This window comes from Pseudopipra pipra, chromosome 18 (assembly GCF_036250125.1).
Source record: "Pseudopipra pipra isolate bDixPip1 chromosome 18, bDixPip1.hap1, whole genome shotgun sequence".
NCBI classification, from domain to species: domain Eukaryota; kingdom Metazoa; phylum Chordata; class Aves; order Passeriformes; family Pipridae; genus Pseudopipra; species Pseudopipra pipra.
In genome coordinates this window covers 12,035,717-12,060,182 of record NC_087566.1, presented here as the reverse complement: position 1 = coordinate 12,060,182, position 24,466 = coordinate 12,035,717, and the positions used below count along the sequence as shown (strand labels likewise).

Genomic DNA, 24,466 nt, shown 5'->3' with positions numbered 1-24,466 from the left:
CTTCATGAGGATTATGTAAAGTGTGCATAAATAAGGCTGACATCTTCAAAAACATCTATCTAGCAGAATTTAACAGAGGCCTGTACAGTTCCCCAAAGATACATATGCAAGTTGGTATATGCATGCTAAGACTGTCAGCTTAACTAGGACATAGTTCTGAAGTTTTCATTTTTAGTTCTTAGAAGAAACGTGTTCTAAAAAGTGGGTGCTATCAGATATCTTTTAGTCTACTTATCCCCTTTATGTAAAAAGGATGAACCTGAAAATACAATCAGGAACTTCTGACATTCAAAGTTAAGTTTTCTTTCTGAACTCTGCAAAACAAACGTGAAGGGTTGGGAAGACCACAAAAATTATTAATCTCAAAACAGGTCCATGCACAGTTGATGATCAGTGAATAATTCCAACTGCAGGAGATTAAGCAAAACCACACTGAGACATTTTCAAATTATCAGCTTGTACCCCAGAGAGTTCTGCTCAATACCTTCCTTGGAACAATTCAAGTCAGGCATTATAGATATGCTCCTCATTTCAAAGCCTGTCATTCCCCCAGCTGCTGTTTCAAGGCAAGTGGAGAAATCAGTTCCCTCTGTCATAATTTCTGCTCCACCTGGTCTGACACTTTCACTGTTTGATACAAGGATACTCACCATGACTGGAATAAAAAGGAACACATTAAAACCTGAAATAACCAAATTAGAATCAGGTGATCTTTTCCTTTCTTTTTGCCCTTCTCCTACCATGAATGTATCAAGGCAATAACTGGCCACATCTGAATAGTCAAAAAGCCAGCTCTGCTTCACGTTAGAGAGCTGTGACACTTTTCTGTGCTGTAACTAATAACTGCTGTCACAACACCCACAAAACCAGCAATAAGGCAGCACTAAGGTAGTTTGCTTCAAAGATCATAAACATTTTACACCATGATCATTTGAGTGACTGGTTTACCAGAGGCCCATTTCCAATTTCACATATTCCACATGTAACTGCAGACACCTCCTCTCCAAACTTCAGAGTTTCCTAAGAGGCCACCACTGCTGACTTTTGTTCCTTGACAATGTTATTCATGTCTTTATAGAGCACCTAATCCTGTGCTTTGAACACTACTGAATATGTAATAGCCCAGTTTGCCTTGAAGTAGACACCTCTAATAGCTTGAAACAAAATAGCTGCAGGCAAAGTAGAGTTAAGAGGAAAACAAGAGAGGGAAGAAAACCCCAATGGTTTTCAGTGCCCAAGTTCATTTGGTCGCATAAAACACAAGCTCTCATTAACTTCCTTTTTGGCAGAGGTAGAAATGAGTGACACATTTACCTGTGCCTCATACAGAGATTCTCTCAGCAACCTCAACAAAAAAAACCCACAATGACAAGCCCTGCTATGTATCCACCAAAAGCATCCAGTGCTGACACTGTGGGCTCTCCTTGGCTTTCAGGAAGCTGCCACTAAGGAGTGACAGTGCTGTCCAGATATCCCTGAGAAGCTGCAGGATGGCTGGAGATTCAGACACCACTGCTCCAGGTCACGTTTGGAAAGCCACACAGAAGTAACTTTAGCTACCCCAAGGTGAATATGCAGGTTCTGCAGTGAAATACAACAGCTGACACACAGGGGGAAGTCACCCCCCTTCCCCACTGTGTCCAGGACACAGTGACAACTGTCAGGCCACAACGATGGGATCACCTGAACAAAGGTGCTGCTTCCCTCAGTGGCAACTCTGGTTGCCTTCAAACTAAAAAAGCACCAGCAAAATGACCTGATTCACCATCAGAGCAGAACAGAGAGCTCGGTGAAAGCACATCAGCAAGTTGCTAGGCCACAAAGAAAGTTTCTAGGTGTATAAATAATGCTGATGAGTAAAAACAATTGGAAAAAAAATAAACCATCTGGAGCGTCTGGCAAAGAGACAAAGGTGTCAGTGGTCTGTATTTTTACTAGTGGAAGCTGATCCAGGCAAAAGAAGGTAATGGGAATTCAAACTGGAGGCATGAATGCAGAAGAAGATAATTTTAAAAAAAAGAAAAAAAAAATCACATCAAGCACAGAAGCATTTCCAAAAGGCAGAAACACTCTGCTTTACTGACCAGGCTCTGCCAACTTGCAGCTCAGCTGAAGAGTTTTGGAAAGCATGGAAACAAACTGGTTACCTGATGGATTTTATTATGCATCTCAAGGGATAAGAGACTGACGTTTTTTCAGAGCTCTTGTAAGAAGTTAAACTGCAAATGTTCAGATAGCATTCACTAAACCTCACTTGTCTGTCCATTTTGGGCAACAGCACATTTTTTTGGCCATTACTAAATGCTACAGTGACAGACAAATTCACTGGCAGAGTTGTTCTTCAGCATTTTATTTGCATGACTGAAGCAAGTCTGACTAAAATAATGCTAAAAGATGATTCAACAACTCTTGTTTAGCAGGAATAGGTTAGGAAAGAGCTCTATAATAAGGAGAATTTATAGTTATATGAGAACAGAAATGAGTACTTCGGTTCATTACAAGTCATTTGCATATTTGCAGTATTCATAAGCCCAGAACATACATTAGTTATTCTGGGGTTACACCACTTAATCAATACACAAAGCCAAAATTAGAAGTGAACCAAAATGTGCTCATTGCAACAGAACAAAACACTAGTATGTTCAAACAAAACCAATTGGCAAAGAGCATTGTCCATAACGTTACTAACACTTCTATAATTGGCTAATATTTCTTTCCCAGTAATTTGAATCCTATATAAGATCAGCACTGAAAGAGTTAACCAACAATTCTTTTACTTCAGTAAAATCTGAAAAAACTCCAGATTCTTTTCTACCACTGTATCTTTTTTTACTGCAGGTTCCTCAAAGCTTATGGTGAAGTATTCCCTGACTGAGAATTAATAAGCAACTGTCCATCAGAAATAGGAGTGTATTATATTTTGTATTTATTGCTCTGTGCAATAAAGTAAGCAATTACATCTTTTTAGACGTTTGTCAGTTCTAGCCTCAATAAACTGGCCCAAAATTACTAAACAGAAGAGATAAAAATATTTCCTATAGAACAAATTCAATACTCAAAGACTCAACAGTTTCATCAGGGTTAAGGTGTTGCACTGAAACCCAGCTATTGACAGTACACTGACCATGGTAAGGTCTTCAAAAGCAGACAAAATTTGGCATCCTCAATTTTGAAGGGCCAACTGCAAAGAAATTAGTGGCTGTGAATCAGTTTGCTATATGGATCAATATGCCTTTGTATCTTGAGTGCTTTGAAGACTAAAAATCAACACATAAACATTCTTAACTCCTCACCCATCTTAATTAAAATGGCAGATCCTGATATTTACCTTTTTTCTCCCTGCTAAATTATGATTAAAGAATTTATACTATGAGGAATTACAACTCTCATGCAGTTTTTGGTTATTGCAATAAAAAAGAATTTCCAAATGCCATCAAGTTATCCATCCCCCAAATGCCAAATTAGTATGCGACATTTTATGTTTTTCCTTTATCTTGCTTTTTCAAAAGGACAGACAGATTTACAAGCAAACAAATTCATCTTCCCCTCTCATGCTAAAAAGAAGATAGAGATACCTACAGACTCTGAAAAAAAAAAGTAAAGAAGTGAATGGCTCTGAAATATTCTAAGGCATTTTTTCTTTACTTACTGGATGGTTTTCATTAGACAACTACATTTTGCTCCAAAATTAACATAAAGAAAATAGGCAAACATAGAATGGTGTTCACATTATTTTTCCAAAAAGAGGAATGCAGCAGTATCTGCAGTCCACTGCTAAAAAAGTAGGATCAACTACAGCAATCAGTGTGAAAGACATGCACTGTCTGCAGTGGTTGATTACCTTGTTATGCTTGACAAAACTAGAAGAGCATCTCATTTTTAAACATGGCACACTTCTATTTCACTCGTAAACAGACTGCTTTCCACAGGAAAAAAAAGAATTGTTACATACAGGACAAAAGTAAGGACAAGCCATCTAAAGAAACAAATGATAAAACAGGGCTTCAAAACAGAGACGATGAAAGAGGCAAAAGAAGGAGAAGTTTTGCTTTGTGCCACAGAATCTTTATATTCAGAGGCACGACAACAGATGACATTTGGGACAAGCCACTAAAATAACGTCACTTCCAAATCATGTGCTTGTCTGGTTTTGCAGCATCATGACTGTGGATTTCTCTTCTTGTTTAAACTGGACACCAAGGTTTATACAGGGAACAGTTTGGGTATAACCAACTGTCTTTGACATGCCTATCAAAGCACCATCAGCCCTAAAACATTTCTGACGTAGGATAAAATATGAGAGATTAGCAGAATAATCCATACCAAGGCCTACTACCAAGGATATACAAACATAATCTTATAATTTTTAAAATTTCAATTATTTTTAATAATTTTGAATAATATTTGCGTTTCAGATTATGAAACCCCTTCCTTAACTTGTTTTTAAATGAAAAAAAGCAGTTCAATGCAGCACTCCAGATAACCTGGAGGGCTCCAGCTTGGCATGTCTAGAACTGCAGATGTTGAAACTACAAGTTGCTTGTGTTGGAGGACAAGGAACCTGCTCTCACTGCAGAATGACAGCAGCTCCTCTTTAGTGACACTGACAGATGTGGCACTTGGTGTGATTTTCTTGTTCCAGAAGAGTGTACCTGAATTATACATGTAAACACAAGAAGGGAAATGTCACCCGGTCGCTGTTTACCCACGTCCTGAAAAAGGGCACAGACTTCACCAAGCACAAGGTCACTGGGAGCTGCTCAGCTGTGGAAACTGAGCTCAGCTCCACGTTTTCCAACTACTGGTTTGAGGAAATATTCTGCACCACTGTACTGTTGTAATAATGCATGCAAGAACAGTGAGGAGCCATTTGTGAAAAGCTGTGCTGCTTCACCGCTCCAGCTCATTTTTCAGCCTTTTTGTTTCTTTCTCTTGCTTCATTTCACTTAAAGAAAAACAGGAAACCATATAAAAGAAATAATTCAGCTATGGAAAACGTAGAACTGACTATTTTTAAGATTCAGCAGAAGCCAAACCAGCTTAAAAGTGCTCTGTTCTACGGTATTGACAGTCCTTTACCTGCAGTTAGAAGAATGGATTGGATTCAAAGATATAATGTGTACTCAGTATCAGCCTTTCTTTCATGAGATACAAGGTATCAGGAAAAGCCCAGAGAGGTCACAAAAGCTTTGCACATTTAATGCATTTCTGCACAGTGTGATAAACGGATTCTCAGCACAAATGTACACTGTGTGTACACATAAAGAGCATTACTAGTTTTTATACAGCTATTAGGCTGGGGCAGTGTCATGGAAAAAATGCACCTCCCATGGACATTCTCAACTCCCCTTCACTCTTTATTATACATCCCAGTCATTACTCAGTTTCTGAGACACGTTTTAAGCTACAAAAATCACACCACTACATTAACTCTAAGACCAGTGCCTATCAATCTTTTCTTTCCTAGACTCCTCATTGGATGTTCCTTCCCCCAAAACAGGAGATGAAACACAATAAGTGACATCTTCGGTGGATGCAAATATTTAATTTTCCCCTTTGTTTTCAGACTAATTAATTTTCTGATTTAATTTCCCCAACTAGTTCCACTGGCCAAACTACAAAACTAATTTTACATGTCTTTCTCTCTTGCCTTTTTACCATACTTCCTTTTTATTACAGCCACTGCAGTCACCCTCTTGTTACTTTTGCAGTGAGTGTTTTCAAATGCATCTTGTTTCTGAAACACAACTGAAAAAGCTTAAAAAAACCAAACCAGCGGCATGTATTTATTTACAAGCTGATTTAGACATCATGATGCTGCTTTCTGGATTCTCAGGGTATATAAAACAGAGGTTAACAAGTCTGCAATATGATTTCACTCATCTTTCACCAACACAATTTCTTAACTCAAATGGGCTGTTACAAATAGGCAAAAGCAGGCAAGGAGAGCAAAAGGCAGATTATTTGGAATGAATGGAGATGGAAACTTTTTCAAATATGGCAAATGGAACGACAGCTTGAAAAAAACATTCACGTTCCAAAATAAGCTTTTATATGCAAAAATCTATATGCATATATCTACATAAGCATGCCACTAAGCAAACCACACTTAGCAGGAATATTACTTCCAAAGGCATGATGGCATTTTGGACTGTTTATTAAAACAGTACTAGCACTCCCAATGCAACAGCCAATTTTATTTTTAAAAAGCAAGGTCACACCAGAAACATTTAAATATATAACTGAAATTCTAAATAAGTCCTTTAATAAAGAAAGCACCTCCAAACCATTTCTATTAGTAAGAAGCAGTGAAACAGGTTATTTTAAAATTATCAAATACACTGGAATTTTTTGTGTAAGAAAAAATAAATGCCTTCTCTGAAACTGTACATATGCAGGAGATGGAAAAAGAAGTTTCTAGAAAATCAGCTTACTGACAAGTGGGATAGGGAGTGGGGTTTTGTTGGGAAGTTCACTTGCTTTTTAGTAAGTTCAGCTCAGAACTTCAGTAAGTTCAGATGTGAGCAAGAACATTCATCTGCTCTTCTGAAAAAGAGTCAGCTGTCACTGGTTATTTCAGGCATTCTCTTAAAGAAAAATATCAAAAGAACCTTAGCTTAGAAATATCTGTCCTTGACAAATTCCCTTGAGAAGGAGAGCAGAACTATGAGTCTGGGGAGTTTTGCATTGTCATTGTCTCTTTGCATTCAGTCTTCAATATATAACTGAGAAGTACTGAACATCTGTGCCAGGGAAAATTGGTCAGCAGTAGCAATGAGAAACCCAGAGCAGATCTCTTTTGGGATGTGACCACATATAATTCTTACATCTGCTACTCTGTGCTGTTAAGGATCAGCTAAACTGCAGGTATGTCCCTTTCAGTTGTTCTCTTGGAAGTGTTTTCATGGCTAATCCATGATTTATTTGGGAAAAAAAAAAGAAAAAAATTGAGAACTGGGCAATTAATTATTTGTTAGGTACTGGAATTCTTTCTGTGGGAAAGAAAATGATGGAAAGCCATGTCATTTGTTCTTGCAACCAGTCTGTCACAATCAATATCTAAAGTTTTCTATCTGTATCTGTAGCCAGAGATTTGGCTTGATTAGTGCAACTGGATTCTTTGTTTTACTGCCTTTCCTGGAAGCAATGTAATTCCAAACCCAGGAAACTGAGGTTCTACTTCCCAACAGTGTTTCTATTTGCAACATGCATCAAACTCATCAATATACACATTAAATAAGCATCACAACTGATATCCCAACACTCTTGAAAGGTGAGCACTCTAATAGATGGACCACTAGTACAGAGCTTAAATGTGGAAGGTCCTTTTCCTTTCTGTACCTGGCTAACTGACCTCAGAATTTGTGCAGCACATTTTTCTACCAGTTCTTTAATGACAGATGACATATGTAAGATAACTGAAAAAGATTAACAGTGTTTAAAATTCAAATTTCTCCCCATTTCGAAAACCTTCCATCTCTTCAGTCAAATCCATAACACACCGTCAGATTCACACTCCAGAGGTAAGTTTTCTGACAGCTTCTTATGGAAAAGAGAAATTTATTTCCTGCTTACCTCGTTACTGAAGGAATTCTCTTCCATTTTCTCAGTTTCTGCCTCTGCCAGAGGGTTTTTCAGGGTCTGTAAGAACAGTGCAGCTTTCCTTTTGCGCTCTGCTTGTAGCTGCTTCTCCTTGGATTCTTTGGAGGCCTGTGCAAGCTTCTCCCTTGCAGCAGCTGCTAATCTGTCCTCTAGTTTCTGCTTTGCTAAGAAAGACAATTAAGCAGAGAGTAATTCTGAGTAAACTTGGCTTTCCTTGAAACAAACACATACAAAAATATCACAAACCAGCAAACAGGCTCTCCAGTCATTCTCAACCCTTTCTAATACATCCATTCAATGACATGATAAAGATATACCAGATTGAAATTAGGAAATTCCAAGCATCTTAATTCACAGATATATCATTTGCTTGATGAAAAGCAGTACAGGGGAAGTAAAAACTTTTCAACTTAAAAAAAACCCCAAATGATAGGCCCTGGGGAGGAATGGGGGTAATTTGATTCTTTTAAAATATCTTTTCATTCCAATTCACACAGCATACCCTTCTGTCCTTTCCTAGTAGAAAGAAAACCCACATGAAGACTTAATGGCATTGCATTATAAGAGTAACAAAACATCAACTAGGTGATATTAGTCTATATGGGAGTGCTATATAACTGAAAAATAGCTTGAAGCAATTCATTGTTCTCTGAAGAAAATGAGAAACAGATATGCCTTTGCTTGGCTCTGTTAATGCAATCTGGGAACCAAAAGGTTAGTCTTTTACTGAAGGTTGTAATGGAAAACAAAAAAAAAATTCAGAAAGATCAGGCATTAGGGCAAAGCACTTGACAGCAGTCCATTAAAAGTTTGATTTTTGCTGAGCAACCAATGAAGATTTGATTCTTAACAATAAGAAGCAAACTGTGGTAAAAGAAAAGAATTCTGATTCCTCTTAACATGACACAGAAAAGATTCAACACACTAAAATGTCACACATTCACATGACAGTTTTGCAGGTTCCCTGAAGGGCTCAAAGCTTCATTTAGTTTTCAGTGCCACATGGAATACCTTGTTTAGCTTCCAACTCCTCCTGTGTAAGTTGAGGTTTTTTCTCTTCCGGAGCAGCACAAGGTGTGGTAACTGCTGGAGTGTGGTTTGAAGCACTGTTAGCATTCTCTTGGCCTTCCTTGCCCTCCTCCTCCTCCTCATCACTGTCATCATCCAATTTAACACGGTTTTTCTCCAAAGGAAGAAGGTCGTTTTCTTTGGCCTTGATGGCAAAGCTTATTGGAGCAAACGACGCTGTGAATGAATGGGTGAGATTTCACACATCATTAGGCAACACAACCGGGTTTTTTCTGAAAAAATTTGTTTTTAAATAAAGGTTGGAAACTTCCTTTGTCGTGTAAAGACCTGAAAAAAAATACAGCATTAATTTCTAACCCATTTATCCAACATGAAACTTCAGTGAATAAAGAATGGAATTTCTCACACATTTCAAGCAAAGCAACCTACTACCATATGGTCTGCTGCAATGTATATCTTCCTCAGGATGCCTTTTGCATATATATCCTATAAGATTTAAATATAGCAATTAAATTACATACCAAGGTTTATAAAATACATGCTTTGATTCTGGTAATTCTGGGTTCAGGAAATATGCTCAGAAACAGAGAACTCAAGCATTCCAAGAGAAGTGATAACAGTGATTTTCCAACTTTTTCACGTGACAAAACAAATCCTAAAACGAGATTTTGCTTCCTCAGAGGCAGAAGAAAAATCTAGTGCCAATGTTATGTCTGTCTTGCAGCCAAGTACAGTATTTAGGTTACAATAAAGTGGTATTTGTACCATATTAAAGGAAATGAAAATAAATATTTATAGGAATGAGACTGTCATGAAATGACTCTCACTGGTTATATTCCATCATCCGAATTTGAGCAGATTACTCTTATGAAAGCACAGGCTCCAGTTTGCCATTTATTAATAACACAAAAAGAAACAATACCATTTTCTGGTGAACATTGTGTTCCCTTAACAAAGCACCTCTGAAGACAGGGAGAATTGCTCCTTCCCCAAGAAAGCTTCTCAAGCTGCCCAGGGAAGAAAGGGCAGAGTAAGGACAGTGAGGAAACCACAGCAAAGAGCCTGGAGCCTGCAGGCCCTGGAGGGAACGGGAGTGCAGTGAGAAGCAGGAAGAGAGAAGAATTCCAAGGGACCACAGGATGTAGATAAACTTATGAGCAACTAAGTGAGGTGGCAGGAAGGCAGCTTCCATCCATGGAAACACAGGTCAGGAGTGGTTTTTCTGTTTCTTTTTTTTTTTTCCAATGGCTTTCAGTTCTAGTTAAAAAATTTAAAGGAGAATTTTTAAGGTATCTTTTCCTGATAGGCCAGGAAATCAGTTCCCAGATACAAATAATCTCCACTCAGGGCACTAACAGTGTGTTAGCTGACTTTGTTTGACTGCCTTCCAGAACGATCTTCCCCTTCTGTCCCCCTGCTGCTACGACTACAAGAGGAAAAACATTCCACTGAGACATGAAAAGGGGTCTTTTTTTCCAGCATGACTAATGTCCAACACAGGAAGACTGAGCAACAAGCCTAAACTACTTCCTCCATATGTATGCTTTCAAATCAGACCACTGCTTTTATTCAGAACAAATGACTTCTTTCTTGCACAGAGCTTGTAACTGTCAAGTTCAAAATGACAAAAATAAGATTCTGCTGGGGTCAGTGATGAAAGCCTTCAACTTAGCACAAAACCGAAGTAAAACCATTTATTCTGTCAGCCCATAAACACCTGATAGTCTGATAAGAAAGAAATATGAAAGCAATCAAATTACTTATTTCAGTCCCTTTTTGATGCCTTTGGTGCAAATGTATTTTTTGCATGATGAAATTCTTTTCCTCTCTCCCACCTTCTTTTTTTTTCCTTATGTAACAAATATTTTCACGCCCAATAAATCATAACATACCTTTTACCAGTTTGCCATCACTGAGAGCTTTAGGAGGAGGAACATCCTTTTTAGTTCCTGGAACTCCTTTAGAGCTTGGCTCAGACGCATCTTCAGGTGTGTGTTCATCTGCAAACTGAGTCTCGCTTGGGGTATCGCTGGCAGTGTCTGCTGGAACATCTTCAGAGGAAGGTACTCCCTTTTCAAAAGAAATGTGCAGAATTACTAACTGGGTGGTTATGAAATAATTAATGCAGCGTCTGTGGAGCTGCAGTTTTGCCAGCCATTTCAAAAATCACGTTATCAGCTAATCACATAACAGCTATTTTTACATCACTGAGCACTCATGACCGTAAGTCTGCCTCATGTAAACCCGCTGTGGGCTGTAAAATCTACAGACCTACTGTAAGAACATGTTATTTTACAGCAAAGAAAATGTTCTTCAGCTGATACACTATTGCCAAAAACCGCTTTAAAAACTATATTTTTCAAATTAGACCCTAAAAGCATATCCTTTTTTTCCCCCAAGTATATTCTTTAAGGTCTTGACCTTCAGGGTCCCAGACCAAACCCATTAATGTTGATTCCCAGGGACAAAATACAAGCTTACAACACATTTTTCCTAATGTACAACTGCATGATAACTTCAACAGAATCAAGTTTTACAGGGGTCAACATGAGTTGATTTGTTCCAACATCTTGCTGAAGAACATTGGGCCTAGCAGTGTTTTTTGATACAGTGCAGATGTGCTGAGATTTCTCAAGGGAGTGAAGAATTCCTGGTTGTGCTATTACATGACTGAATCATTCAGGACCATCTCTGAACTCACAGTATAAAAATTTCAAGATGGATATTACAGAACATTCAAAATATTTACATGGTGAGTCAGGTGATGACATTAAGTAATTTAACATTGAAATGTGCCTCTCAATAAATAGTTTGGTTGCATTCCACTGCCTGTTGTTAAGTATGTTTGATGTTGAAATTGAGGCATTGAGCAGATCTTCCCTGCAGCCATTCCCTGACCAACAGAACTAATTTCTGTAAAATCCTCAAAGGGCAAAAACACAATGAAATCAAAGACTTCATCGTGTATTTACTGAGGCCAGTAGTACAATTTCTTATTAACTTTAATGGCCAAAAGGAGAAGCATCAATTGCATTAGTTGCCTATACATGTATTGCTAAAGCATAAAGATAATATTGAAATCATTATTTAAAAAAAAATGAAGAGAATGGCATTATCTACAAAGCCATGCAGTGCAAAAATATGCATTGCTACACTTGACCTCGAGGGACTTAAGTCAGCTCCTGGTGCTTCTTAGCTGTACTCATTTGAACATTTAAAATGAATCCTTTATTATTATGCTTTGGTTAGTGTACAATTTCCCCCCCCAATAAGTGTTAATAAGTCCCTATTAATTATCTAAGTATTAAGAATTCAACCCACTGGTTTGCAAATAAGACATTCTAGAATAACAGTCAACATTGTGGCACAGGACAATTTTGCTTGCAATTTATCAGCTGAGTAAGATAATATTTACCACAGCTTATCTTTAAAAATAGTTTTTTCACAACATTTTTCACTATTAAAACAAAACATGAGACACAAGTGTTTCAAACAGCAATGAGTATTGAATTTCTTCATTTTCCACAAAGCAATTCCGAGGAGTTTACCCACAGGCCTACCTTCTTCAGTTTAAGGCTCCCCAATCTAAGCCTTGAGATGACAAATGACATAGGGCCTAAAAAAAAAATAGCTCTTTCCCATGAAAAGTTAACATCAGATAATGTAGTTCTGATACTATTTGCAATTTTCTTTTCAGTAAGAGAACAATCTAATTAGCTAGCACGAGAACAGTTAAAGACATGGATGCCAAGGCTGGCTATCATCTTCTAATAACATGGACTAGGAGAAGCAAAGCAAGTAGGAAACTCATGTGAGATTCTGAAGCTCCAGCATTGTTGCAGTCATGACAGGACTCTTAACAAAACCTCCCTCAGAAAAAAAACATGTCAGAAAACTAGTCCAGCCTCTGTGCTACTGTTGTACAAAGAACCACGAGGCACATGAGAAGGTGTGGGTGTTAAAAGCCAGACCTCCCCTTTCTGACAGCACAATGCTGATCACAATCCTACAAAGCTCTAAACCTCCACAAAGCATACATTCCCTCCTATAGAAAGCCCAAAGATTTTCAGGTGGTCACCACAGTGAAGTGGCTTATACTGAAAAAGAATTAAGCACCACACCACCTCACATATCCTTACTTAAATGCCATACAAAGCTAAAAATCAACAAAAAAAGTATTCACATCCTTTACTTTCTCCAAAATTCAGTGATCCATTTTTAAAATGTCTCATGGTAACACAACAGATAAACCAGGCCTTTTCTCACTTTCACTGCATTTTTAGTGGAAGCATATACAAAAACACACGTACCTGGGAGTTGTCATTGCTCTCTTTTTGAAGGAAGAACTGTTTTTTAAATTCATAATAAGCATTATACTGGTGCCATGGTTGCAGGAACTCAAACCTGTGAAAAGAAAACTGCATATCTGAAAATGCACATGAACATAGTGAATACCAACAGTCCTTTGCCATCTCATTTTCTCTAGCAAATGAAACATGGAAGGACTCTTATTTATGCCTAAACTTCAGAGGATACATATTCAGAGCATGCTTACTAGAGACATTTTCAATAGGCTGTTTTTTTTGAGAATTTGGGCAATAATGCTTTGGTCTTACTTTTAAGTAGATCCCTGAATTTCAAACTAAAAAAAACCAGACAGTACTTCTCTACTTGAAACCCACATGCCCTGGTAATATATTTAAAAACAAAACTGTCAACTTCTAAAATACAAGTTTAAATAACATTTTCTCTTACCTGAGATCATTCTTGGCACGAACACTGGTTTCAAATTTTACCCCATTCCTAGCAACATACTCAGCCAGCTTATCAATGACAGGTTGGATATCTGGAGGTGGAGGTATAATGGCAACCACTGGAGCAATTGTGCTGAAAACATCAAGAGTAAATGGTTTTTATAAATAGAACATAAATATCTTTCAGACTCTTGCTTTAATAACAACAAAAAAGTACACAGAGGTTTGTTCTCTGTATGCATTTAAACTTGATTCAGTAACAGAACACTCCATATACTAAATATTCCATACTGAAGTGCAGGAAGAGCCCTCCAAACAATGAAAAAATCTGCACAAGGTACCTTGTAGATGTTGTGGTGGAAGTCAACCCACTGCTGCTGTCACTTGTGTCTGGGGGAGGTGGAGGTGTGGTGCCAGGGGGGGGAGGCACTGTTGCTACCCCTGTAGTGCTGGACACAGTCACCCCTGCAGGCAAGGTGCTGTAGTAGGTGGCAACATCTATTCCTGGAGGTGGAGGTGCCAGGCAATAGGTGCCATCAGGGAGCATGTAGTAGCTGTAATACATGGCTGCCACCGTTGCTACAAAAAGACACATTTAAGAACAATGTTCTGATTAGAAGAAAAACACCCAGTTAGAAAAAAAGTTATTGCATCAGTACAAACACATCGAGAATTCAGATTCACAGCACACACTAAGAAATGGCACCTGATTTCTTGTGTAAAAAAAAAAACAAACAAACAAAGAAATAGAAGGCGGCTCATGTTAATGCTCTTAGGCTGACTAAGAAATATGTGGAGTAAGGGACAGAATGCAGAAGTACTGAAGGTTACAGGTAATAAAGAATGCACCTGCAAAGGCTCAGGAGACTGAAGAAGAATAAACACACAGGATCAAGCATGAAGCCAACGTATTCTCTTCCTACCAGCATCCACACACAATTCATCAAGACACTCCAGCAGCTGCCTAATCACAAAGCACTTACAATCAGAGGAATATTCTGCCTGGGATGTCTGCACAGCTGCCCCGTCTGTCGACTGCGGTGTGGATGAGTTATTATCTGACTGGGCTTTGCGCACCAGTGCTGCAAGTGGGTGATCAGGGTCTACCACCTTCAAAGGCTGGAAAGGTTTTCAGAGGAGAAAAAGAAAAAGAGATTAAAACTGGAAGTCCATATTTAAGGCATAACAGCATCAACATATTTGGGAAAGCAAATTTATGTAAGTTAATAGATACGGATAATTGTGCGCAAACTTCTAAAAGAAGTTAATCTTTTTGTAGCTCTCATATCAGAATCAACATCTCTGAAAATTAGTGGAAAACAAAACAAAAGTAATTCCATGTGAACAGAAGTGCATGACATAAAAAAAAAAGTGGTTATTACTGTTAGCCATGTACTGCCATGGCTGGGATAAGCCACAGAACCTGCCTTGTCTAAGTATCAGGGAGCACCACAGCCATTCCTCTGAAAGCCTCAAATACATCCAACCATCTGTCAGTCCCATTATTCCATCACTGCCCAGACTCAAAAAATAAAAATAACTAACACATCCAGCAAAATTTACATGTAATGAGTAGTAAATTCTAGTGAAGTATTATTTGCTGAAAGTGCCATTTCATGTCAACATTTTATTCACTAAAATCTAAAATGAAAACATTCTCAGCTTATATACAGAAGGCATTAAATACCTTAATCTCTTCTGCTTCAACACAGGTTCTGTGGGATAAATCCTTGAGTGATGCCCTCAATACCAGAGGGCATCAAAAATAGAAATATAATTCCTTACAAATGGAAAAATAACAATTTATGTACTAGAGAAAAGATAACTCAAAAGCCTATCAAAACAGACCTCAATTACAGTCTGAAAAAACCCCCAAACCTTTGTCAATAAAAGACCTGAACTCCTGCATATTATAATTTTTGTGTCCATGAATCAGGTGTTTTACAAGACAGAAAGTAATTTTAATAGGGTCAAGTACCTTCATGAGCTCTTCAAGCCTACTGCATTTTTTAGATGCAAAGAGACTCGGATGCAGATAATTTCCATCATCGTCGTCGTCATCATCATCATCTTCCTCAGATTTGACTCTTGAGTCTAAACAAGAGCAATGTCTGAATTTTAGCTGGGTTTGCTATGAGTTTGCATTGGGAGAGAAAGATGATACAGCACTGGCACGAATTCTTAAGGAAGCCTCAATTATATAAATCAGCTTATTCACAAATACACAGATACAAGGAGATATTGCCAGACATCAATAACACTAACACTTAAGTGTTGAGTCCTTCTGTTGGGCTTGAGCTTTATGAGTTTCTAAAACCTCCAAAATCACAGCAGCTGCTATAGCTGAAAAGCTTTCCAAAACAGCAACTTTTCAAAAAATCTCCTCCAATTTAAGCAAAGTTTTGAATCATCACATCAACCTCAGCTGGGGGTAACACCAAAGAGACGTGGCTGCTTCACCCCCGACCCCAGCGGCCGTTTCACTGACTCCCCGCCCGAAGCCAGGCTGTGAAAAGCAACAACTCACGTTTCTTCTCGTCCGCTTTGCTCTCGGAAGGGGCAGCGTATCGTCCCTCCTTCATGGCCTTCTGGATGAACTTGTAGTAGGGGTTGAGGTAGTGGTCGAAGCGCAGGAAGTCGAACTGGGAGTTGCGCGCCTGCTTGGCCTTCAGCATGATCTCGAACTGCGCGCCCTGCTTGCACACGAAGTTGGCCGTCCGCTCGATGATCGCGTGCATTTTCGCTGTCGGCGGCTGTGGGAGGGAAATGTCATATATTTGTGTTTTCATAAGCAGCTTGTAACGGTGTGTTACAACTCCAAAGGGAATCAGAAAGAACAGGAGCTCCCTGCCCTTCTCAGCTTTCTCTGGCAGCTCAAGTTTCGGGATCTCTCACAACTAGCGAAAGCACGTCAGCACTACAAAATAACCAACACAGTCCCAAGCTGCTCGTTCAGTTCCTTTTGCAAGATCCTCTCCTTCCATCAGCACAACTATTTCTGCCATTGCACACCAAACTGAAGGGGGAACAAATCCTGGGTGAGTTCGGTGTTACAATACCTCAAGGTTATCTGAAGACTCACAATATATGGTCTTCATCCCCAGAGCTCTCCTTAATTCTGTTACCTCTGAGTGTGCAAATATTGTTCCCTAACTAGAGAAGTTTGTTACTTTGCATTTGCTTGGAGGGAACATGTTGTCTCTCAAGACCAACATAAGAACTATAATTCCTATGTGCTGTCACATTCCCCTAAAGAGTCATTGAACGCCTTAACAATAAAAGAAAAAATAAATTAATAGTTACACAGCATCCATGCATTCCACTCCTGAAATCCCATCAAGGGAGCACTACCATATCAAACTCAAGAAGAGAAGAGAACAAAAGTACATTTAAAGAATGAATGAGCATCATTCACTGTCTTTAATTTCATACTCAGATAGCTGTTTGTCTTGTGCTTACTAACTGTAGAAACACATACTCTGCATGCCTATCAAGACTGAAGTGTCACACTAATGATTTGCTTTAGCTTTGCAATTTTATTGGTTTAAATACAGAACTATGCTGCAAACCTCAGAAAATGTTTTTCATTAGACTAGAAACACGGTGCTCCACGTAGGGAAAGAAGTCTCAATATTATCAAACAGAACATTTTTAAAGGCTGCTTTCAGACAACTGCATCCTCTACCAGGACAACATGTCCAACATGTAAAATAACTAATTGTTACAAGTTTTACTTGTCCCTTTAAAATCCTAACAAAGATTATTTTAATTAGAGGTAATGAAGTTTTTAATAAACTGGTAACAATTTGTGCATTATCAGTTTCACACCATATATCAAGTTTTTCTGTTTCTATCTCTCCTCAGAAGTTATTAACTGATAAATTCCTCTTACAGCCCACTTTCATAGTACCCATAGACTTCTTAAAATGCACTGGTGAAAAAGTCATCTCTGCCCACAATCCCACAATCACAGTCTGAAGCAGTGGAAGACCTCCTGCACCCTGGACACAGCTCTCCTATTCCAAGTTGCAGAAGGACATTACTGCTGCACTTGGGAGTTGCCACACAGTGAACGTTCCCCAGCTCACTAGAGCCTCTGGACTTTTTATGCAGTTGTGCTGACTCATCTTCAATATCACAGATTTGCATTTTGCATTGCTCTGTATTACAGAAGTTATTTCATATCTGTCTTTGTTGAACTGCACCTTGGAGGCTGTGAGCAAGGTCTCCACATTAGCAAGCTGACTCTCAAATTTTAACTTAGTTCCAAGCAGCTTCCTCTCCAAAATGATTCAAAGTTTACAAGTGACCTTTACCAGGCTTCTATTCCTCCCAGCAGTTGAAATAAAAAAACACAGAATGAATATGTTCCCTGGTAAAGCTGAATGACTAGAACAACAAAAACAAATCAAGGCTTGTAAAAAACCAAATTCTCACAATTCCCAATCCAAGGTCAAGTATACACTTGTATACATATACAAGTATATGCCTTGTTTTCAGAGCTGCTGTCTAGACATTTTGATGGTTGCTGGTTTTTTTTTTACTCAAAATCAAATATGCCTACATTTGCTTTCTGTTCATGTGAATATACTGGAGTTCAATAACTGGCTGGGAAATTACTTTGCTAAGTCCCACACTGCATTCTGCAACATCCATAGAAAATACATCTTAAGTTTCAGAACAAAACCCAAGCCAAGCAGCTGTCGAAACCAACAGTCTGTCACCTCTTTCACCACCAGTTACTGCTTGGAAACAGTATCCAAATGCAAAATAAGCAGCTTCTCTCTGAGAACTCAAGGTTCTTATTATAAGGTTAAAGTATAACTCATTATTTAAAGGCAGCATATAAAAATCTTCCCTGAATTTAGAACTAGGTTGGTAAGCAGCTCACTAATGAAATGCATTATAGATTGTAGAGAAGAGGAAGTAAAATTAGAATAGTTTGGTTAAATAGCTCTTATTTCATGTAAAAAGACCACAACAGGATAAATATTTTTAATTAAAAGCTAATGAAGTAGAAAAACACTCTTACACAAATATCCTGTGCTCACTACTATTCTAGCAGAGTGCTTTGAATCTTTAGTGACCAAGGTTATCAAGCTGAGAATATCAAGTTGAGCCCATATATAAATTAACACTTTCGTGACTACAGTTATAGAAAAAGAAATATTATTTGACTTCCCATGTCTTCTATAAAAATTGATATAAATTGAAAACCCTCAAGGTTAGAACTGTACTCAAGCAGGTGTCTGTTCAGCAAACTTCAGGAGGCAGAAAAATACGCATGTTGCAATTGAGTTTAAATTATGTAGCAAATTCTGGTGACATCACATGAAGGAAAGAGCTTCTACAAACTTCTGGAAGCTAATACTTTCAAGTTATTTCACACTTAGGCTAGTTTCAAACACAGCCTTTACACTTGGTCAATTCCTATCCCCTTCAGATTGGGACTCAATTAAAAAGAATCCAGAGAAAACCTCCTGAATAGAAGCAATCTTTTGGTTTAATGGTCCTTTACGTTCAGAATGTCAGCCTTGACATCTCGGCAAGAATCCATTCCAAGAACAACTGCCCTTTCTCTGCATTATCTAAAATAATATCACAAGTGATACTAAATGCACTCTGTACAAGCCCTGCAATCATTTCAATGAGAAAAAAGAAGATTCAACAGCGTTCATAGAACTCAAGAATTCAAGAAAGAACATTTGAAATGAAGCCGCTCTTTTAGAATAATTTAAAATATACCACAATAAAGTTAATGGAAAAAAACCCAACCCAGTCACCAAACAGTAGAGCACCATCAGCTCCCCAAAAGTTGGCACAAGTGTAGCTGCATTAAATGTACACACATACCAGTTCCACATCAGAGGGGACGTTCAGTCCCGGAGGGGCAACAAAAGGTTCTTCATTTTCTTCTATATTTTCTGTCTGAGCTGCTTCTACAAGAAACGACAGAAGAAAATATATAAGGTCAAAAACAATTATTAAAATAAAGTATGCCTAAAAGGATGTGCACTCAAGGAATTTATCAAATGCAACTATAACCAGCATTTGCACTGAAGACATTTAAATATGGTTATAAGGAACAATTTGTTTAATGTTCTGTTATTTGCTACAGCAGAAACGTCCCTCTGAAAATATTTTGCTTTACAATTGTTATAATAATTGAAAAGTTTACTTTAGAAAGTAACTTACTGTATTATCTATTCTATTGGCTTTAAGAGAAATTGTATTCCAGGTTTCCCCTTACAAACTAGACAGGACCAAGTGCATGGACACCTAACCACGGGAACTCTGGGCACAGCAGAGCAGCCTCATCACACATGAGATGTCAAAACAATCACTGCTCACAAACCATGTAACAAAGGGACTTTTTGGTTGCTTTCTGGTAGGTTGTTTTTTGTTTTTTTTTAATGAACTCAAATAGTTTAACTCCCCAAAGGCACAGAGAAACTTTAGCATCAAGGAAAGAAGGAAGAAGCAGACAAATCAGAATGGGAGTGTTTCTTTTGGCAGCAGCTCCAGCTAACACTGTTTGGTGATGGAGTCTAAAACAAATGAATTAAACCCCAGAAGAGACAATGCAATTCAGCATCAGATAGAGCACAGAAAAAAACCCTTTGTGGAATGCAAGCAACACAGACACTGCCCTGACACAATCTCTCACACACAGCAGCAGAAAACCCTGAATAAACTTTAGCATCTAAAATGATCCTGCATTGCAGCACACACACCTTGGTAAGAAAAGCACATCTCATACCACAGTAACACATCAATATGTAGTTAGGCAACCCAACTGTTAATTAAACAATCCTCACTTTACTAAGACATAGTTCAAAAACTATTGAAAGTTTGCTTAAGGCTTCATGCTAAAAATACAAAGTTACTGCAATTAGAGGTGGGAACATGAGAACTTAATTCTGTACTTTTTAGGTCATGGAGTGGGCACACTGTGTTGAAGACAGATTCATTTCTAATAATTAAGATGACAAAATCTAAACTTAAAATATATATATTCTTATTAATTACTATTCTGTTTACAATTATATTTTCCTTCTTGACTAAGAAACACAGTGTCAACAGACAGCCATGTGAGGAATTACTAGTTTTTTCTGCATAAGAATCTGCAAGACAGCAGAATTAAATTCCCTGACTGCTGCAGTATTGACTGTGCTGTAACAGAAAACATTTAAGCTCATCAAGAACAAAGTCTGCAAAAACTCAGTAACAGAGTCCCACAAAGACTTTGATGAAATGCTTTGAGAATTTTTAATTGCATTTTAATGACACACATATTTTCAGCCTGCAACTGCAAGACACAGAGGTGCAGTGTCCTCCCTCTCAATTAACCCTTGCTATTTTTACCCCTTACCTCTTTGTTTTGCAGGCTGATGCTCCTCCTCCTCAGTGGGTTCTGAAGGGTCATAATAATCACTGCCATAACGGAATCCCACTGCATTATAGGTACCATCCTCTGCCAAAGCTTCGCTCAGTCTTTTATATTCCTCCTCTTGAACAAAAATGCAATTGCCAACATTAGAACATATTTGGAAGCTAATTGATTAAAAAAAAAATAGAAGTAATGATTCTTACTTTAGTTTTAAAATTAGAAGCTTTCACCTGATCATTTTAGCTTTCATTAAAAACTGAACAGAAAAACACAGCATGTAACACATGCTGACCACTTAATTCTTCTGGAAGAGACACGGGCTGTGGATTAAGACACTCTAATGGAATTATGCACGTAAAGCATGGAATTTCACTTATACAACACTAAAAAAGAAGCACAATGTGTTTATTTGGGGGCATTTGGGGGGGGTCTGAAATCCCAGTCTGCCCTCAGAATCTGGGCAATTTCTGTGTGGCTCTACAGTTAAACTATCCTGAGGTCCTCTCACATAGGCAAAGACTCCCGCTTTTCGAATCCACTGGGTACTGTCAAGATAACATCAGAAAAAGAGAGTATAAAATTAGGAGTAAATTTAATTTCATAATAATTTCTTTAAACATGTGCTAAACCCAGGAAGTTTCCTTGAGCAAATACCTTGCCTTGCCTCCTCCTCAAGCAAGTCCGTATGCAAGGCTAAATACCTCTCTTCATCACAGAGGGCTTCTATTCTAGCCTCCTCTTCGGACAACTGATAATCTCTGTTCCACGTGGAATATTCAGCATCGTATTCAGAAAGGTCATGCAGGTGACCACGCCCATCATACCTGCAGGATGAAACAGCTGGTCAATGCAAAGAACTTAGGGCTTGGGTTTATGTGACTACTTAAAATACTTACCCATTAAAAATGAAAAAAAAAAAAAATACTTATACGTTAACGCAAACTGCCTTTTTTAGAAGTTACGATTAATTTTGCTAATCATTTGTCGCCAACTATCGAAAATTTAACAGTCTAGATTCCTCTCAAAGAAACTAATAAATTATTAACAATTAAAGGCAAAAAGGTATCCTTTAATAGTTTTTTTTTTTTTTTAAGTGGGATCCATTTCCTTAACAGCTTCTTACCGTACGTGCTTCAACCAACCAATCAATGTCACTTGCAAAATACGTTTTTCTGGAAAGTCAAATAGCTTACATTCACACAAACCCGAGTACATAAATACCTATCCGTAAGAACCAAACGGTCGAAATTTCCTCGCTTCTTTCTGCTAGTCCCGAACTCTCAGGAGAAATCTTCACCATAGAAACTTGCGTCCATTGGAGGTAAAATCATGGCTAGGCTCGGCCCCTAGCCATTTGGCTGAGGAAATAAGTTCTGGGTTATGTGATAGAGAGACACACATACATAGGAACAGTAACATAAACATGCAATTTAAGGAGGTTTCACCGCAAAACCGGCAGAGATCAATGACGGACAGTTCCCGTCTACCAGGAAACGGTTTGGTTTGCAGGAAAAGCACTGCCCTGGGATAATGTTTGTGCACCAGCAAGAGAAACTGATTGGAAAAGTAAAGTGACAGTAAACTCGACTCCGCTGAGGTGTCTTCCCACACACAACTCTTGACTTGTGCCAACTCGCTAGACCAAAAACAAAGAAAGTAAATATTCTTGTAGCAAAAAAGTGAGTGAAACACACAGGTCTGGTTAATCAAGCTCTGTCCACAGGCAAACTTCAACCCAAGTCTTCTCATAGCAATGTGCTTTTCTCAAAATGGTGATAATGGAGACTTCCTGCTGCTGGAGATAAAAGGAATCTAAGCTTCCAAAGGAGTTTATAAGATTAGCAATTGCAAGCTGCCTTAACTCACAAACGTCCGTTATTCAGGTGTTTCAGTACCTGTGCACTGACAAGCACATACTCAGTGTTTGCTCCCTACAATTTCTGTGCCACCTGGGAACGGGGCTGCTGCTGCACAGGACCCCAAAACCGGCCTCTACCTACCCATGAGATCTGTCACAGAAGTGACCTGGATCACAGGTGTGCAACGTAACACTTCCATTCTCACGTAACTGAGAACCAAACACAGCTACAAACACTTATGGTTGTTTTTTCCTGTGTTTGTGCTTATTTCAATTTATCAAACCAATTTCAACGATACAAAAATCGTTAACAGTACAGACACCAAAACAGTGCAAGGGCACCTCTTTTTTCTCCAGTCTAATGGAAGGGAGTGGAAAGACCTTCCCTTATTGACATTTTTCCAAGCCAAATGCAGCTCTTAAGTCACAACAAGAAAATCAAGTCTAGCACCAAAGCAATGATGAAATTAAGGGAACAAATATCTACAGTATGTCATGTGATCCTTTTCAAACCAAAATCCTTCCATCTTTCCCACTGAGGTTTTCAGGGTCAGCCACAACTCTTAAATTATTCTTTCAGTGCTCCACTCAAATATAACCAACCTGACCTCCTATCTTCCCTCTCTCCAGCAAAACATCCAGAAAACTCTTTCTGAATGAATTAATTTCTAAATCCCACCCTGCACTGCTGAAACAACTCAGAGACCAGAAGGAACATCAAGGCAGATTCTCTTCCTCTCTCTGGCCACGAACCTGGAACTACTACATGAACAACCACAAAAAAAAAAGCCACCTCTCACATAAAATTTGAACAGCAAGCACCCAAAATCAACTCCATTCTGACTAATACAGTGAATCATGGCACAAGGAAAAAGTAATTAGGCCAAGAATTACTTTTGGGGTGTCCCACCAACAGCCTGCAGCCAGATTATGTAGGAGAAATAAGACATCCCCATTTGCCCTGAGGTGGGTAAACACCTCTGCACTGCCCACACTGCACCGTTCTCGCCTAGAGAACACACAGCGTGCCTAGCAAGGTATTCCCAACGCAGTCGGGCTCCCTTGGACTCCAAGTGAGAAGCTGAGAATGTTTGTGGTCCGCACTGAAAAGGAACAGCCCATTCCCGCTCTCCGCTCCGCCCTGCGGGGCACAGGGACCACCGCGCACGGACGGGAACCTCCAGCGCCGCCGGAGCGGGGAACGCCGAGTTCCCGCTGCCGGGGGGGCCCTGCAGCGACACCAAAGCAGCCCCCGGAGCGCTTTTCCAGGGGGAGCTGCCCTCGAAGAACATCCCCGCTGCTCATCCCCCGCCCTCACCTGCCCACAGCACAAGGGGGGGAACAGAAAGAGGCTATCACAGGAGGAGGGCTCGCAGCAGAGTCTGGGGGTTGTGTTACACCGACCTATCGATCATGATCTTGGGGTCTCCCATCCAAGGAATAAGGTGTCGCCCCTGTTCCTGGTACTGAGCCTTCTCATCATCCCGAAACAGCTTGCAGGCATAGCCGAACACCAGCAGCTCCACACGGCTATTCCCGCCTCCACCTCCACCTGCTCCGGGGGGCCCGGGCACCGCTCCCCCGCCTGACAACAACATTAGGGGCGGCGGGCCTGCTTCTTCCGAAGTCCGTCGAGACCCTCCGGCCCCTCCGTACATCCCCGGGGGCCTCAGCGAGGCAGCGGCAGCTCGCAGGAACAGCGACTGTCCGAGCAGCGAGTCCCCGCCAGGGCCGGGCCCACGTTAAACCCCCCAGCCCCGGAGCGCCACTGCCGCCATCACCCGAGACAAAATGGCGGCGCTTCCGCTTCCGCTGGCGGCGCAGGGGCAGGGC

General features: G+C 39.4%; 1 protein-coding gene across 3 annotated transcripts in view; it reads right to left on the bottom strand.

Annotated features, from left to right (window-relative positions):
• SFSWAP (splicing factor SWAP) overlaps positions 1-24,425 on the bottom strand; it is a 29,959-nt gene extending 5,534 nt beyond the window's left edge. Inside the window, exons 1-13 of one of the 3 annotated variants that reach the window (XM_064675230.1) lie at positions 24,038-24,425; positions 21,430-21,599; positions 20,758-20,895; positions 19,239-19,324; positions 15,913-16,138; positions 15,364-15,479; positions 14,369-14,504; positions 13,727-13,964; positions 13,387-13,518; positions 12,942-13,035; positions 10,524-10,701; positions 8,614-8,847; positions 7,576-7,766 (exon numbers count right to left, since the gene is read on the bottom strand). In XM_064675230.1, the coding sequence (XP_064531300.1) occupies positions 7,576-7,766; positions 8,614-8,847; positions 10,524-10,701; positions 12,942-13,035; positions 13,387-13,518; positions 13,727-13,964; positions 14,369-14,504; positions 15,364-15,479; positions 15,913-16,138; positions 19,239-19,324; positions 20,758-20,895; positions 21,430-21,599; positions 24,038-24,291 (2,193 nt within the window). In that variant the 5' untranslated portion in view covers positions 24,292-24,425. Of the gene's footprint in view, positions 1-7,575; positions 7,767-8,613; positions 8,848-10,523; positions 10,702-12,941; positions 13,036-13,386; positions 13,519-13,726; positions 13,965-14,368; positions 14,505-15,363; positions 15,480-15,912; positions 16,139-19,238; positions 19,325-20,757; positions 20,896-21,429 lie in introns of all 3 variants that reach the window. The other 2 variants (XM_064675232.1, XM_064675231.1) reach the window with 2 other exon arrangements.
• Between the last annotated feature and the right edge of the window lie 41 nt (positions 24,426-24,466).